General features: G+C 44.2%; 1 protein-coding gene across 3 annotated transcripts in view; it reads right to left on the reverse strand.

Moving 5' to 3' along the window:
• LOC121282924 (deformed epidermal autoregulatory factor 1 homolog) overlaps positions 1-17,215 on the reverse strand; it is an 85,646-nt gene that overhangs the window by 36,577 nt on the left and 31,854 nt on the right. For all 3 annotated transcript variants that reach the window (XM_041196738.1, XM_041196737.1, XM_041196740.1), the window contains one exon: positions 9,905-9,970. In XM_041196738.1, the coding sequence (XP_041052672.1) occupies positions 9,905-9,970 (66 nt within the window). The remainder of the gene's footprint in view (positions 1-9,904; positions 9,971-17,215) is intronic.

The following is a 17,215-nucleotide window of genomic DNA, read 5'->3' on the forward strand; positions in this document are numbered from 1 at the left end:
ACAAGCCCAGCCTGTCCAACCATTCCTCATAAGACAACCCACCCATTCCAGGTATTAGTCTGGTAAGCCTTCTTTGAACTGCTTCCAATGTATTTATATTCTTCTTTAAATAAGATGACCAATACTGTAAACAGCAGTCCAAATGTGGTCTCACTTGTACCCTGTACAACTGAAGCATAACCTCTCCGTTTTTGTATTCAATTCCCCTCACAATAAATGATAACATTCTACTAGCTTTCCCAATTCCTTGCATACTAACCTTTTGTGGTTCATGCACGAGGACACCCAGATCCTTCTGCACCTCAGAGCTCTCCTATCTCTCATCATTTAGATAATATGCTTCTCTTTTATTCTTCCTGCCAAAATGGACAATTTCACATTTTCTCATATTATACTCCATTTGCCAGATCTTTACCCACTCACGTAACCTATCTTTTTCTTTTTGCAGCCTTCTTGTGTCCTCTTCATAACTTACTTTCCCATCTAGCTTTGAGCCATCAGCAAATTTGGCAACCATCCCAACCATCCCCTCATCCAAATCATTTATATCAATTGCAAAATGTTGAGGTCCCAGCACTAATCCCTATGGCACACCACTTGTTATATCTTGCCGACCTGAAAAAGACCTATTTATGCCTACTTTGTGCTTCCTGTTAGCCAGCCAAACTTCTATCCATGCCAATATGTTACCCCCTACACCATGAGCTTTTATTTTCTGCAATCACCTTTGATGTGGCACTTCATCAAATGTCTTCTGGAAATCCAAGTACAGTACATCCGCCGGTTCCCCTTTATCCACAGCATATGTTACTTCCTCAAAGAACTCCAATAAGTTGGTTAAACACAATTTCCATTTCAAAACCATGTTGACTATGCCTGATGACCTTGAGCTTAGCCAAGTGGTCTGCTATAACTTTTTTAATAATAGCTTCTAACATTTTCCCTACAACAGATGTTAAGCTAATTGGCGGTAGTTTCCCGCTTTCTGTCTTCCTCCCTTTTTGAATAATGGAGTTATATTTGCTTTCTTCCAGTCCAATGGGACCTTCCCCGAATCTAGGGAGTTTTGGAAAATTAAAATCAATACATCAACTATCTCACCAGACACTTTTTTTAAGATCCTAGGATGAAGTCCACCAGGACGTGGGCTCTTGTCAGCCCACAGCTCCTACAATTTACTCAGTAGCAATTCTCTGGTGACTGTAATTTTCCTGAATTCCTACCCCACTTCCATTCCCTGGTTTATAGCTGCTTCTTGGATGTTACTTGTATCCTCTGTAGAGAAAACTAATGCAAAATACCTGTTCAATTTGTCTGCCATCTCTTTGTTTTCCATTATCAGTTCTCCAGAATCAATTTCTATAGGACCTACGCTCACTTTGATAACTCATTCTTTGAAAATATTTATAAAATCTCTTACTATCTGTTTTTATATTTCTGGCTAGCTTTCTCTCATACTCTGATTTTTCCCTCCTTATTAGTCTTTTAGTCTTTCGTTGTTGTTCCTTACATTCTGTCCGATCTCCTGACCTGCCACCTGTCTTTGCACAATTATATGCTTTTTCTTTAAGTTTGGTACTATATTTAACCTTTCAAGTTAACCACGGATGGTGTGTCCATCCTTTGGACTTTTTTCTTACTCGTTAGAATGTATCTATTCTGTGCATTCTGAAATGTCCCCTTATATTTTAGCCACTGCATCTCTATTGACCTCTACCTTAACCTAATTTGCAAATTCACTTTAGCCAGCTCAGTTTTCATGCCCTCTTAATTGCCCTTATTTAAGTTTAAAGAAATAGGGCAGAATTGTCCCAGCTTTCCAATAAGTGCAGTAGCGGGTGAGTAAAACAACATTTTAACCGCTGGCCATAATGGTGGGTTTTCACGTCGTATCGTCCAAACCTGCCGCATTAGTTATGCATTCCAGGGAAACACACCGTTTCGATGGCAGGCTGGCTTAATAATGATATGCAGATGTATTACAATGAGGTTACCTCACTCTCATTTCATTGCACAATATCAGGTCTAGTATAGCCTGCTCTTGGGTTGACTCCAGAATATGCTGATCTAAGAAACTATCCAGAAAACATTCAATGTATTCCTCATCTAGGCTTTCCTTGCCTATCTGACTTTTCCAGTCTAAGTAAATTAAAATCTCCATGATTACCATCGTGCCTTTCTGATAAGCTCCAATTATTTCTTCCTTTATGCTTCACCCTGCCATGTGGTTACTGTTAGGGGGCTGGTACACAGCTCCCACAAGTGACTTCTTGCCTTTACCATTTCTCATCTCTACCCAAACTATTTCCACATCCTGGTTTGCTGAACTTAGGTCATCCCTCTCTATTGTGCTAATACCATCATTAACTAACAGAGCCACCCCTCCATCCTTTCCTCATTTCCTGTCCTTCCTAAATATCCTGTACCCTTCAATATTCAGGTACCAATCTATGTCCTCCTGCAGCATGTCTCCATAATAGTTATCAAATCGTAATTATTTATTTCTTTGTGCACTCTCAGTTCATCTGTTTTGGTTTGAATGCTACCTGCATTCAGATACAGAGCTTTTAGTTTTATCCTTTTATTCTTTTTATAATCTCTAGTTTCATCTGTTGATTTACTGTTAGATTTGTACTCTCTATCCCTTCCTGTCATGGTCTGTTTATCATTTTGCATAATAATACCTTTCATTTTGCCTTGTCTCTGCTCTTTGATTTACTGCATCTTCCCAAATTTGTACCCTTGCCCCCACTATTTAGTTTAAAACCCTCTCTATTTCCCTAGTTATGCAGCTCGCTAGAACACCGGTCCCAGCATGGTTCAGGTGTAGACAATCCCAACGATACAGATCCATTTTCCCCAGTACTGGTGCCAATGCTCCATGAACCAGAACTTGTCCCACAACAGTCTTTGAGCCACACCTTAATCTCCTTAATCTCATTTGCCCTTAGCCAATTTGCATGTGGCTCAGATAATAATCTAGAAATTATGACCTTTGAGGTTCTGCTTCTTAATTTGGTACTAGGTCCTCATACTGACTATGCAGAACCTCCTTCTTTAGCCTGCCTGTGTCATTAGTGCCTGCATGGACCACGATGACTGGGTCCTCCCCCTCCCACTGCAAGTTCCTCTCCAGCCCCGAGCAGATGCCCCAAACCCTGAAACCAGGCAGGCAACGCGGTTGTCTGGACTCTCACTCTTTGCAGTACAGAAAGGTGTCAATCCCTCTGACTATACCGTCCCCTACTAACACTACATTCCTTTTTGCTCCCCCCACTTGAATGGCTTCCTGTACCATGGTGCTATGGCCAGTTAACTCATCCACCCTGCCGCCCATACTCGCATCCAAACAAGCTGAAAATACCTCAAACCTGTTAGGCAATTGCATGGGCCAAGGCTCCTGAACTCCTGCCCTTCAAGTCCTCTTAACTGCCTCACTCTCCTGTCCCAGATCACTGACCAAATCAGAAGACCCTGTCCTAAGAGGTGTGACTGCCTTCTGGTTACAAAGAATCCCTGTAACATTCCCCCTTCCTGATGCATCGCAGTGTCTGTAGTTCAGCCTCCAGTTCATAAACTCTGAGCGGAAGCTGTTCAAACTTCAAACACTTACTGCAGATGTGCTTGCCCTGAATCAAACTGGCACCCAGTACCTCCCACATGTTGCCATTATGACACATCACCTGTCCTGACATCCTTAATGTGTTTTAATTAACTATTTAATTACTTTATTCAATTATATATTTTATTTTTGTTTTTATATATTTTATTATCCTTACCATGAGTCGCTAGGCTATTTTGAACCTTAGGAATAGAATAAACCTTAGTCACTTACCAAATACTTACCAAATAACTAGCTTCTTCTCCTGTAGCAGAGTATGACCACTTGCTGAAGACTGAGTAAGTTAGAAGGCAGAAAGCAGAAGAGCACCTCCTTCCCTTCCTTCCCTAACTCCCTTAATTATCTAATTCCCAGCACTCTATTCTAAGTCACACTTCTTGCAGTAAACCTTACCTAAAGCACCTCTTTCCCCCATGCACCGAATTCCCATTTTGAACCAAATTTCCAAATATACTCACTAGGTCTCTGTCTCACTCAGGCCGAAGTCTCCCCTCTGTAACCATGTGCCTCTTACTCATTTATATGGGTTGTGAACAGTGGGGGCCCAAGTACTGATCCTTGCAGTACCCCACTAGTCTCAGCCTGCCATCCTGAGAATGACCCATTTATTCCTACTCTCTGTTTTCTGTCTGTTAACCAATCCTCAATCCATAGCAGTATATTACCCCCAATCCCCCATGTTCTAATTTTGTTTACTGAGCTCCTGTGTGGGACCTTATTGAAAGCCTTCTGAAAATCCAAATACACCACATCCATTGGTTCTCCTTTACCAATTCTACAAGTAACATCCTCAAAAAATTCCAATAGGTTTGTCAAACATGACTTCCCTTTCATAAATCCATGTTGACTCTCTGCCCAATACTACCGTTATTTTCCAAGTGTCTAGTTATCACATAATTTATAATAGATTCTAACATTTTCTCTACTACTGACATCAAACTAACAGGTCTGTAGTTCTCAGTTGTCTCTTTCCCTCCCTTCTTAAATAGTGGGGTTACATTTGCTACTTTCCAGTTTGCTGTAACCTTTCCAGAATCTTTTGAATTTTGAAAGATAACTACCAATGCATCCACTATCTACATAGCCACCTGTTTCAACACTCTGGAATGTAGCTCATCTGGTGCAGGGGATTTATCAACCTTCAATCCAATTAATTTTTTGAATACTACCTTTTTATTAATATTATTTTCTTTCAGTTTCTCACTTTCACTAGTCCGTTGGTTCCCCAGTATTTCTGGGAGATTTTCTGTATCTTCCTCCGTGAAGGCAAACACAAAGTATTTGTTTCGTTTCTTTGACCTTTTCCTATTCTCCATTATGGATTCTCCTGTTTCCACCTCTAATGGACCCACATTTGTCCTAGCTAATCTTTTCTTTTTCACATACCTAAAGAAGATTTTACAGTGCACCTTTGTGTTACTCGCCAGCTTGCATTCATATTCTTTTTTCCCTTTCTTTATCAGTTTCTTGATCATCCTTTGCTGGATTCTGAATTGCTCCCAAACCTCGGCTTATCACTTTTTCTGGCAACCTAATTGTTATGACACAGCAGTTGGTAAAGGCTGAGTTGTTTAAATCCCAGAGGAAAACTTGAAACAACTGTCATAATCCATTTTTGCAATTTGTACGTTTTGAGATGCAGGCCTTGAATTCATTAGTGATAAGGCCACTGAGTCCCAAGAGGTTTTTATAAAACTAAATTAAACATTTATTAATACAAGAAAAACTGTAAGCACATACATATGTCTACAAAATTGCTACTACAATAACTACAATAATCCCCTAATTAATCTGACTCTCAGTTATACCCCCATTAAGGCAACAGTAAAACTCATTGATTTAAAAAGACCCCGGGCAAAGCGCATTTGATCTTACGAATTCAAAATGAGGTTCCTTGCAATTTGTTTCCTTTGCAGGCACAATTGTAGACTTAAAGGCTGGCTAGATCTTAAATGCCTCTGACTTACACACAATCTCCTTTCCCTCTTTATAACTAGCTTCCCCTTTTGAATGTAAATTTTCCATTGTATTACTAGGTTTTTTAATTTTACCTCTCCTAACAATAACCCTTTCATTCCACCAATTTTATTAATAATATAAACACATTGCTTGGCATCTCCCAGCAAGATTTTACTCCCACTCTTGAATGCTTTATTCAACAAATGCAAATGTACATTTAACCCTTTTTTAACTTCCTTATATTTATCTAATTAACATCTCAAACTACTATATATCAAAGCACCCAGACTAGCTGGCTTTAATCAAATTAAGACACACACACATACACACACATAGACAGACACCACTAAACTCTATTTAAAAAAAATAATTTCCAATAATATTATAGACATTAATCTCTTCATGACAGTAGTAAGCCACTTTCTTTGATCTAATGCAATCTTTAACTTCTTTTTTTAGCCACGGTTGATTCACGTTTCCTGCTGGGATTTTGTGTCTTAAAGGAATGCATATTTGTTGTAAACTATGTAGTACTTCTTTAAATGCTAACCATTGCCTGTCTAATGTCAAATCTTTTAATGTATTTTCCCAAACCACCATAGCCAACTTGCCACTCATGCCTCCATAATTTCCTTTATTCAGATTTAGTCCCTAGTTTCAAAATGAACTATGTCACTTTCACACTTAAAGTAAAACTCTATCATATTATCATCACTATTTCCCAATGGTTCCTTTACAGCAAGGTTATTAATTAGTGTTTTCTCATTAGATAATACTAAATATAAAATAGACCGATCCCAAGTTGATTCCTCAATGTAATGCTCTAGAAACCCATCTCACACACACTCAAGGAAATAACCCTCCATAGCATTAGTGCTAATTAGGTTTACCCAGTCTATGTAAACTGAAGTCACCCATAATTACTGTATTACCCATGTTACATACAGTTCTAATTTCCTGATTTATACCATGCCCAACATTACCACTACAGTTTGATGGTCTGTAAGTAATTCCCACCAATGTTTTCTGACCCTTGCTGTTTCCTAGCTCCACCCAAACTGATTCTACATCTTGATCCTTTGATCTAAGATACTCTCTCACTAATATACTAATTTCGTAACAGTGCTAACCTACCTCCTTTACTCCTCCAACTATCCTTCCTAAATGATGAAAACCCTGAATATTCAGTTCCCAGTCCTGGTCACCCAGTAACCTTGGCAATGGCATTAAATCATAGCCATTTGGCTCTATTTGGGCCTTCAAATCATCTACCTTGTTGCAAATGTTGCATGCATTCAGATGGAGTGCCCTTAACTTTGTCTATTTAACATTATTCCATATTCTGATCCTATTTGATGCTTGCCTTTCTTTCATCTGCCTTCTAATTTCGCTTACTACTTTTCTACTTCCTGTTACCAGTATTGCTTCAAATCTGAGCTCTCTCTCAGGTTCCCAACCACCTGCCATTTGACTCGAGTTGTGTGGTTGACCCTTGTGAGCCTCTGAAGAGGCTGAGCTGCCACACCGATTAGGGAGGGACAATAAATACAATTTTTTCCATATCACCCACAGCCCCAGAACAAATCAAATGAAAAGGTTCGTCCAAATTGTGTTTGTGATATCACAGATGCTGTTTTTAGCTGAAATGTCCATTAGCCAACTAATTCTTATTAGCCTGTACAAAGATATTGTTCTTGCCTTCTACCAGTGGGGGAATTCAGCAGAAGTTTGCTGGGAATAAGGGAGAGAGCCTCGTGCACCAGTCCAACATGCCAGGATTCTGGAGATACACTGCCTGTTGGTTCCATCTATAGACACTGCTATCTCCTGCTCTCTGGCAACAATGAGCATCTGCAAAATCAGCCCCTCCATAAACTCAAAGGCTCAGGACAGACTGCTGCTCTCCATCTTTAGCACATAGATTTTACTCCATCACTGAGCATTAAATGTGGGCTCAAAGTACAGGTGCCTCCTTCAAGGAATATCTTTTGCAAAGTTTCATCAAGACTAAAAGCAGAGGACAAGGTAGGGAACATTGTGGGGCAATATACTGTACACTTTCCTGAATTACAACAACTCAAAAACATTTAATTGGCTATCAAGTGTTTTGGGAGGTCTCAAGAATGTGAAAGGTATTGTGGAAGTGCAAGCCCTTCATTTTCTTACTCTAATCTGAGTTTAAATCTTGCATAAACTAATGTCTGTGCATTCCAGTGGCTAAAAAAAACCTCACACTGAATGCAGCAACTCAATTCCTATTAGAATGACTGACTGTCTGACTGGGAGACAGGGATATCACAAGGAACTTCCGCAGTTTGGGGACAGAGACAGGTTATTGTGGCAGAGCGGAGAGTCATTCTGCATCAGCAGATTTGATACCCGGATTGCGAAGTACCAGATTCTAAAACTGAGCACAAAACCAAAACATCTTCCACTTCCAATCACTAAAACTGCTCCCATCAAATAGCACAAAACTTCATCACAACATCTTTATAAAAAGGGGCTTCAAGCAAAACCGAGGAGCACAGAATGACTGAGAAAAGGCACAAAGTTACTAAGAAAAAGGCACAGAACGACCAAGGAAAAGGTACAGAGTGACCAAGAAAAGGGTGCAGAGTGACTGAGAAAAGGGCACAGAGGGACCGAGAAAAGGGCACAGAGGGGCCGAGAAAAAGACGCAGGGTGACCGAGAAAAGAGCACAGAGGGACCGAGAAAAAGGCACAGGGTGACTGAGAAAAAGGCGCAGGGTGACCGAGAAAAGGGCACAGAGGGACCGAGAAAAGGGCACAGAGGGACCGAGAAAAGGGCACAGAGGGACCGAGAAAAAGGCGCAGCGTGACCGAGAAAAGGGCACAGAGGGACCGAGAAAAGGGCGCAGAGGGATCGAGAAAAAGGCGCAGGGTGACCGAGAAAAAGGCGCAGGGTGACCGAGAAAAAGGAGCTGAGTGATTCAGAAAAAGGCGCAGTGACCAAGAAAAAGGTGCAGATTGACCAGACCGTGTTAAATAGAACAACCAAGTGATCACATTTTCTGAAATTGACCAGAAGTGAAGCTCACCAGGGACTTTAACTACTCACCAGTTTTTTTAGTTATTCTGAATACACAAGCAGCTGTGTTAAATTAACTCAAACATGATAACCACTGCACCACCAAAGGAAGTTAAACCCTATCTGTGTGAGGTGAGAGATTCCTGCAGTCCCCTTTACATTCTGGGGTTAACCCCATGATCCTCTGATGGACAGAATAACCTTAAAATTAGAGCCAGGCCTTTCAGTGGTGGGGTCAGGAAGCACTTCTTCACACAAAGGCTAATGGAATCTGGAATTGTCTCCCCCAAAAAGCTGCTGAGGCAGGGGTGTCAACTGAAAATTACAGCTTTGAGGAGCTGAATAGCCTCCTCCTGGTCCTATCCGACCTCCCTGGGGACAGCCTCATTTGCAGAGAATATGATATGGGGGAAATCAGGCTACAACCTTGTTACTCTTGCTGGAATCTTCTTGAATTGTAAAAATCTCGATGATTTCCTCATCCTCCTGGTGTCCCAAGTTCCAGCCTGTGCAATTTTAACAGAGGCAGCCAATTAGCCAGTTGTCTCCAGATCCCTGTCCAGTTCAGGACGGTGGCTGGATTCCAGTGTCAGGAGGTACATTCAGTGCACTCTGTGGATATGGCTGCTGAGGGCCAGCAGCAGGAGTGGTAGCAGCATAATGGAGGCACCTTCAGTAGGAAAGGAAACGACTGCCTTTGTAGAAGGTACTGTGTTAGTGGAGACATCTCCAATCTCCATGAACTGACTGTAACTCCAAGCCTTCTGCATTATGAAACTTGAACATTGAGAATTACTGCCAGCAAATAAATAAAAGACCTCAATTGTTTCATAGCTTGGACATCCTGCTGTTAAGCCACCTCCAATGCCCATGCGATGCTGGAAAACTAATCCCTTCTATGAAAATGGCTATTAATTGAGGCCATTAACTGTCTTAATTGCCTGCACAACTCCATTGGGTGGCAGCCGATCCCACAGGAAATTAGTCCAGAGGTGGGAACGTGTCAGGGAGCAACACACTGCTTTCTAAATTTCCATGTTTCTCCACCTCCATAGAGCTGGGTAAATTCCAGCATCTATCTCAGACTTGCATTGTGTTGTGGCTCCACAGCTGGGAGCACATAATTAACATGTACATGTCTCTCTCTCAGCAATTCACTGAGATATTGGACCATGGAGACTGTAATCATACGATACATGTGTGAGAATGGATAGTCAGTGACTCTAAACGTTAACAGCACCATTATAACCATTAATTCCCAATTAGTAACTTACCAAAGACATGTCATCACAGCAAGCAGCACAGGTGCAGGAGGCTGCATGGGGATTTAGGATACCATCCTGGAAAACAGAACCACAGAAATGTCTTTACAGAGTCACAGAATCGATCCTGGCCTGGGGAGAAATTAGGGTCCAATTATTATCCCACGCATGCTGAATGTTGCACTGAACAGAACTTCTGCATAAAATGAGACTTTGCTCATAACAATTTCAGGCTCTAGAATTCCCTTCCTCAGCATTTCTGTCCCAAACCTTCCCTCTTCCTTTAAGACACTCCTTAAAACCTTTCTCTTTGATCACGCTTTCGTTCACCTGTCCTAATATTTCACATGACTCGTTGCTAATTGTTGTTTGATAATGCTCCTGTAAAGTACATACGATTTACTATATTAAAGGCACCACATAAATGCAAGTTGTTGTTAGTGTTACTACATCCAAGCTCAAAGGGATCTGATTTACATCCACCAACCTATAAAAGCCTGAAGCCAGGCTGGGTGAATCCAATGCTTCCACATACCTCACAAAAAGCGAACAATATAGATTCACTTGGATGATGCCATGGATGAAGCTAGAACAGATACCGGCAGCCATACACTGGAGCTAATGGCATTGTTTCCACTAGAGCAGAGAAGATTTACTAGAAGTTTACTAGAAGGGTTTTGATAGAGTGAAGAGTGAAAGATGAACAAGGTCATGCCAAGAGGAACGTCCAAGAGCACTGTTTGAAAGAGATTGGATCGTGGGAGGAGCAGTCACCTCTGTGAATGCAAACATGCATCTTGAATGGTGTGTTACCTTCCAAAACAAAAACAGAATTACCTGGAAAAACTCAGCAGGTCTGGCAGCATCAGCGGAGAAGAAAAGGGTTGACGTTTCGAGTCCTCATGTCCGCAGTTTTTTCTTTTTATCTCTGTGTTACCTTCCACACACCAGGGTAAAGGAAATAATGGAGCAGCTGCCAGGGTTCTTGGAGAGGGGTGGGGGGACAACTATAAGTGGTATATCATGTCTGAAGCAGCAAGCTGGAGAATAGAATTTAGGCCATCAGGAGTCAGGTTGAACAGCTGGGCTTCATAAGGTGGAAAATACAGTATTATAACTGGTGCCGCATGAGAGCCCAACCAGGGCTCAGAGTTGGGACTAAGGCGCGGGTTCCGGGTCAAGGGCAGTTGGTGGGATATTAAAGAGCATGGGGTGTGAGCAGGAGACTAGAATTAGACTGGGTGGGATATTATAAGATACAGGGAGTGAGCAGGAGAATGGGATTAGACTGAGTTGGATATTAAAGGGAATGGGGAGCATGCAGGAGAGGAGGATTAGACTGGATGGGATATTAAAGGGCATCATTGTAGTAATCAATGAGGCCAGTTTCCCATTGTGAGTTAGAGGGGAGAATTATTCCAAATTAAATCACTGCATTCTTTGATATTCAGCTATGGTTTGAGATGATTTATTTAAAATGTAAGGTAATCAGAAGTAAACAAAGAACAATTATCTTATGGTTGTGTGCAAGGTGTGATGTGACTGGTGAGCCAATCTGCTGCAATGGAAAGTGGTGCAACAGCATAAAGACATCCCCAGAAACATTAGCAGCTCAGAGACTGTTAGGCCTAAATGCTGATTTTGTCAGTATTCCAAGATTTAAATGAATGTTTAGAATTATGTGATTAGCTCTCAGAAGAACAATTTGTCCCATTTTGATTCTGAGTCAATGCAGTTTTCCTCACGGCTCACTTATTCTCCCTGCGGTATGTTACAAAGGCAATTGTCAGAGGCCATGGGGTTCCCAGATGCCTGACAGTGACAAATGCAGCTCTCCCTCAGTATTACCGTTTCAACAGTGCAGTGCTCCCTCAGTACTGGCCTCTACCAACTATGCAGCACTCACTCAGTACTGCCCCACTAGCAGTGCAGCACTCCCTTAGTACCGACCCTCTGACAGTGAGCAGTCCCTTAGTACTGTCCTTGTGACACTGCAGTTCTCCCTCAGTACCCACCCTTCGACAAGTGCAGCACTCCCTTAGTACTGCCCCTTCAACAGTGCAGTGCTCCCTTAGTACTGCTGCTTCAACAATGCAGTGCTCCCTCAGTACTGCCAATCCCATGATGCAACATTCATTCAGTGCTGCCCCTCCACCAATGCAGCATTCCTTCACTACTGCCTCTCCAACAGTGCAGCTCTCCCTCAGTACTGCCCGTCAGACAGTACACCACTCCCTCACTCCCCCATCAATAGTGCAGTACTCCTTCAGTTCTGCCCCTCCGGCACATCATCCTTCAAATGAGACGTTGAACTAAGACCATGTTTGCCCTCTCAGATGGATATAAAAGATCCCTATTTTGAGAAAGAGCACTTGAATTTTCCCAGGTGCATTGGCCAACATTGATCCCTTAGAGAACACTACTTAACAACAGACTATTTGGTCATTATTGCATTGCCTCTTGTGGGATCTTGTTGTGCACAAATTGGCTGCTGCAACCGTGACTACATCTTAAGAAATATTTCATTGGCCGTCTAGGTTTTGGTCGACTGTAATACAATGAAAGGTGCTGTATAATTGCAAGCCTTTTCAAGGAGTAGTTAGATTTAATTTGTCTTGCCCCTTTAAGCAACAAAGTCTAATTGTTGCTAAGGTTGAGTGAGTGGACAAAAACTTGGCAGATGGAGTTTAATGTAGGAAAGTGTGAGGTCATGCACTTTGGTAGGAAGAATCAAAAGGCAGACTATTATTTAAATAGAGAGAGGCTGCAAAGAAGTGCAGCACAGAGGGACCTGGGTGTTCTTGTGAATGAAATACAAAAAGTTAGCATGTAGGTGCAGCAAGTAATTAAGAAGGCAAATGGAATTTTGGCCTGTATTGCTAGGGGGTTGGAGTTTAAAAATAGGGAAGTCTTGTTACAACTGTACAGGGTGTTGGTGAGGCTGCACCTGGAGTACTGTGTACAGTTTTGGTCCCCATATTTAAGAAAGGATATACTGGCAGTGGAGATAATTCAAAAGTGATTCACTAGGCTGATTCCTGGGATGAAAGAGTTGACTGATCAAGAAGGCTAAACAGATTGGGCCTTTATTCATTGGAGTTTAGGAGAATGAGGGGTGATCTTATTGAAACGTACAAAATCCTGAGGGGGCTTGACAGGGTAGATGTTGAGAAGATGTTTCCACTATTGGGGGAATCTCAAACTAGGGGACATAGTTACAGAATAAGGGGACACTCATTTAAAACTGAGACATGAGGGAATTTCTTCTCTAAGAGGAAAGTGAATATCTGGAATTCTGTACCCCAGAGGCCAAAATTTTCTGTTTGACGGGTGGGCGGAGCAGGAGCGGACGTGGGCGGGCGCGGCCCCAATCGGCGCCTGCGATCAGGGCCGCACCACCATTTTGTGTGGGCAGGCCAATTAAGGCCCACCCACCGCATTTCCGATTCCCGTGGATAGCGGGAGTGTGCAGGCTGCGGCGGGCGTGCACAGACCAATGGTCCAATGGCGACTCGGCAGTCTGTTTGAAAGAAGGCCTGGCAGCCTCCTGTAGGCTGCTCACCATGGCCACCTCGAGATCCAACCGCAAGGGGTCTGCTGAGCAGGACAGTCTGGGGGGAACGGCAGATGAACAGGGCAGGCTGCAGGGTCTGCCACAGGAACAGGGCAGGCTGCAGGGTAGGCCAACGTGCCCCTTGCTTTTCTGATGACTGCCTTGCTGCCCTCCTCGAGGAGGTGGCAGCACGGCGGGAGGTGTTGGTCCCCCAGGATGGGAGGCGGAGGCCCCCCTCACATGACCAAACGTGCCTGGGAGGAGGTGGCGGAGGTGGTGAGCTCCCACAATGTGGTGTGGTGCACCTGGATCCAGTGCCGTAAGTGCTTCAACAATCTGGAAGGGTGAGTACCTAGTTGGCATTGGGCATTTAACCCAGCAGGTAGCCTTAGCCTTTGAGGGCCCTCCTCCAGAAGTCTTACTGCTGTGACTGCATTGAATCATGTTGGCCATTTCTCGTATGTGGGTGAGCAAGCAGATAGTGCCCATGCTTACATCAGCCTGAGTGGTCCATGAGGAGATGAGTTCTCCCTCGCACCATGTGTTGCTCTTAGTCGCACATCAGTAGTCTGGGGGAAACCTGCAGGAGATGCAGCTAGGCACATTCTCAGAACTCCAACACATGTCCTGTTCACGGTGATGAGATTGTGGAAGGGAAGCCTCAAGGTCTCGTGGCCAAGAGCCATCTGCTGCCCTTGACGCTGCAAGTAGTTGAGCATCCTTGCTATGGGAGCTAAGACCGTGTGTTTCCTAAAGTGATGGATGCAGAATGTGTCTAAGGTGGCCATTTAGGGGGGTTGGGAGCAGGCATACTATCTTTGTGTGACTGATCAGCAGTAGCATGGAGAAGACGCACTGGAGGCCTAATATGGCCCACTGTGGTTGGCATGTGGCGTGTGCGTGCAGAGTCCATGTGTGATTAGCCGCAGTGAGTGGTCTTCTCTGTTTTTCAGGAGAAAAATGCTCACAATGTCTGTGAAGGTTCGCGGACTGGAGGCGGCCAGGCCCATCTGATGATTTTAAGCTGCTTCGAGCAGGAGGCCCTGGAACTTGAGGGGTGCCATGCGCCCAGGTCCACTGGTGTCGGTGAGGCAGGGGTGGAACGGCCAGGTATTTGAGGTCAGCAGTGACACCTGCTTTGTCTTCCCACCATCCATAGCATTGGTGATTTTTTGAATCATTATTGCTGCAACATTGCTCATTCACAAACTGATACAATCAGAGATGTGGGTCATAGACAAAGGTCCCTCGGCCCTTTGAAGATGCGCTTGTCAAGCACCTTCCAATGTTGCCTTATCCCATTTCCGACCACTATCCCCATGGCCTTGTATGCCATGGCATCCCAACTGCACATCCAAATACTTATTACATATTAGAAGGGTTTCTGCATCCACCACCCTTTCACGCAGTGCATCCCACATTACTATGTGCAAAAGTTGCTCATCACCTCACCTGTCAACCTCATGCCCCTTACTTTAAATCAATGCCACCAAGGGGAAAAGTTCCTTTCTGTTGATTCTATCTATGCCCCTCATAATGTTAAACCTCAATAATGTCACTTCCTCAATCTCCTCGGCTCCAGGGGAAATATATCCAGTCTATGCTATGTCTCCTCATAACTCAAACTCTCCAGCCTAGCATGCAACCTGGTCAACGACTTCTGCACCTTCTCCACTCCAATCACATCCCTCCTGTGAAGCGCCTATCACAACTACATGCAGAACTATAGCTGTGGCCTCGGCAGCGTTTTCTGCACTTGCAACATGACCTCCCTGTTCCTATATTCTATTCCTCGGCTAATAAAGGCAAGTATGGCATTTACCTTCTTAAACGCGTTATGTACCTGTCCTGCTACCTTAACGGGCCTGTCAACATACCCAGCAAGGTCCCTCTAATCTTCCTTACTTTCCATGGTCCTACCATTTCCAGTGTATTCCTGTACCTTGTTTTTCCTGCCCAAATGCTTTACCTCACACTTATCCACATAACATTCCATTTGGCATTCCTTAGGCCATCTGACCAACCCGTCTGTATCTTCCTGTAATATTAGGGGCTCCTCCTGACTATTTGCCACCCCACCAATATTCGTCTCCATAGGTCTGGAAGGTTGAGCACATAATGCGCTGGGGGAAAGGGATGAAGTTTGTCACTGGGTGCACACTAACTGATCCACTGTACTTGTTGTTAATTTCGGCATTATCAGAGCCTGTCCACCAGGAGCAATTGCAGATGCCCCCTCTCACACCTGGGGGCCATCAAGTGTCACCTGCATCACACCATTTCTGCGAGGCAGGCACCAGCGCAGATACTAGCACATCGAAGGGCATTGCAACATCAGCTAGTGACCAGGGGCATAGTGGAGAGGACACTTCACAATTGCTGAAGGAGCTGGCAAAGACAGAAAGTGCCAATGGTGCCAGCAGTCGGAGGACTGCAGGGGACCAGGCTCATGCTCAGTCGGTGCATGATAATATGCCTCTGGAGGCATCCGCAACACAGCAGCTGCAGGAAATGCGGCCAGATGTGCAAGAGCATCTGGGAGTGTTGCATAAGACTATGCATCGCTTGGTGTCCATGTTGGAGGAGTCCACGTGGAACATCAGTGATGCAATGAGCCTCATGGCAAAGCGTCATGCTTATCCATATAGAGAGTGGCGACACTCTTGGAGAGGGGCTTCCAAGAGAACAAGCAGCTTCTCCTGGGGTCAAGCTCGGACCTGCAAGCCCTCACAGCGCCTGTGGCCACAGCTGGTCATTGCCAATTTGGGAGATGGTGTGGGCTTCAAGATTCCCAGCTCGGTGCCCGTCCATCGATGGTGAGCAGGGATGTATGGGATGACCTCACGTCGGCGCAGCAGTTGCCTGTCGTATCTGCGGGCTCCTCTCACAGCGCTCCGGATGAGGGCAACAGCTCTTCCGCCCCTCTCCCAGTAACTGCTTCATCCGGTGAGGCTGAGACGACTGTGAAGATGTCAGCTGTGGACCTGGCAGATCCCTCCGAGGCGGGGCCAGCACAGGCTCCAAGGGCCAGAGGACGGCCGCCAAGGTCATCGAGGCCAACAGGACAGCAGAGTCAGCAGGCTGTCTCAAATGCCACTCCGAGTGATGGGGCGGCACCAAGAAGTAGCACCTGTAAATGTAAGCATAAGGCACCTTAGGCACACCATGGGTTTATCACAGGTGCTTTTGTGTTGGCCCTAGATTAGGAAATTATTATTTGTTCATGTTTGAAAAATGTTTTGGTTTGATTTTGTGTGACCTTATGATAGTGAAAATTAAAACCAGATGTGTTACCATGGCTGAGGGTAGCTCCTTTGTTCTGCATTTGTATGTTTTACATACATGTCATGAATGTTTGAGTGAACATTGAGGTTTATGTCCAAAGCCCTTAGTTGCAGCTGATGAAGTGACAGATGTAGCACTTAAGTGCTGAGTATGGAAGTGCCAGGCAAGGCAGGTGCTCCTGATCCATTTGTGTTGAGCTAGCTGAAGGTTCATTGGATTAAGGTGTCCCGGGTGTCCCTGCCTCCTTGGTGTAGTCCCGGGTCAGCGTTTAGCCCCTCATCATTCCCCTGTGCTTCCTCATCCTCAGAATCAGTGTTGGACTCATCGTGTGCAGCCGTATCAACTGCGTCAACATCTGCATCGTCCACTGTATCCCCCCTTTCCAGCACAAGATAGTAGAGAGTGCAGCATGCAACCATTATCACCGAGACACGATCTGGTGGGTACTGGAGTGCGCCCCCTGAGCGGTCCAGGCATCGGAAGCA

The sequence above is a fragment of the Carcharodon carcharias genome, chromosome 10 (assembly GCF_017639515.1).
Source record: "Carcharodon carcharias isolate sCarCar2 chromosome 10, sCarCar2.pri, whole genome shotgun sequence".
Classification (NCBI taxonomy): Eukaryota; Metazoa; Chordata; class Chondrichthyes; order Lamniformes; family Lamnidae; genus Carcharodon; species Carcharodon carcharias.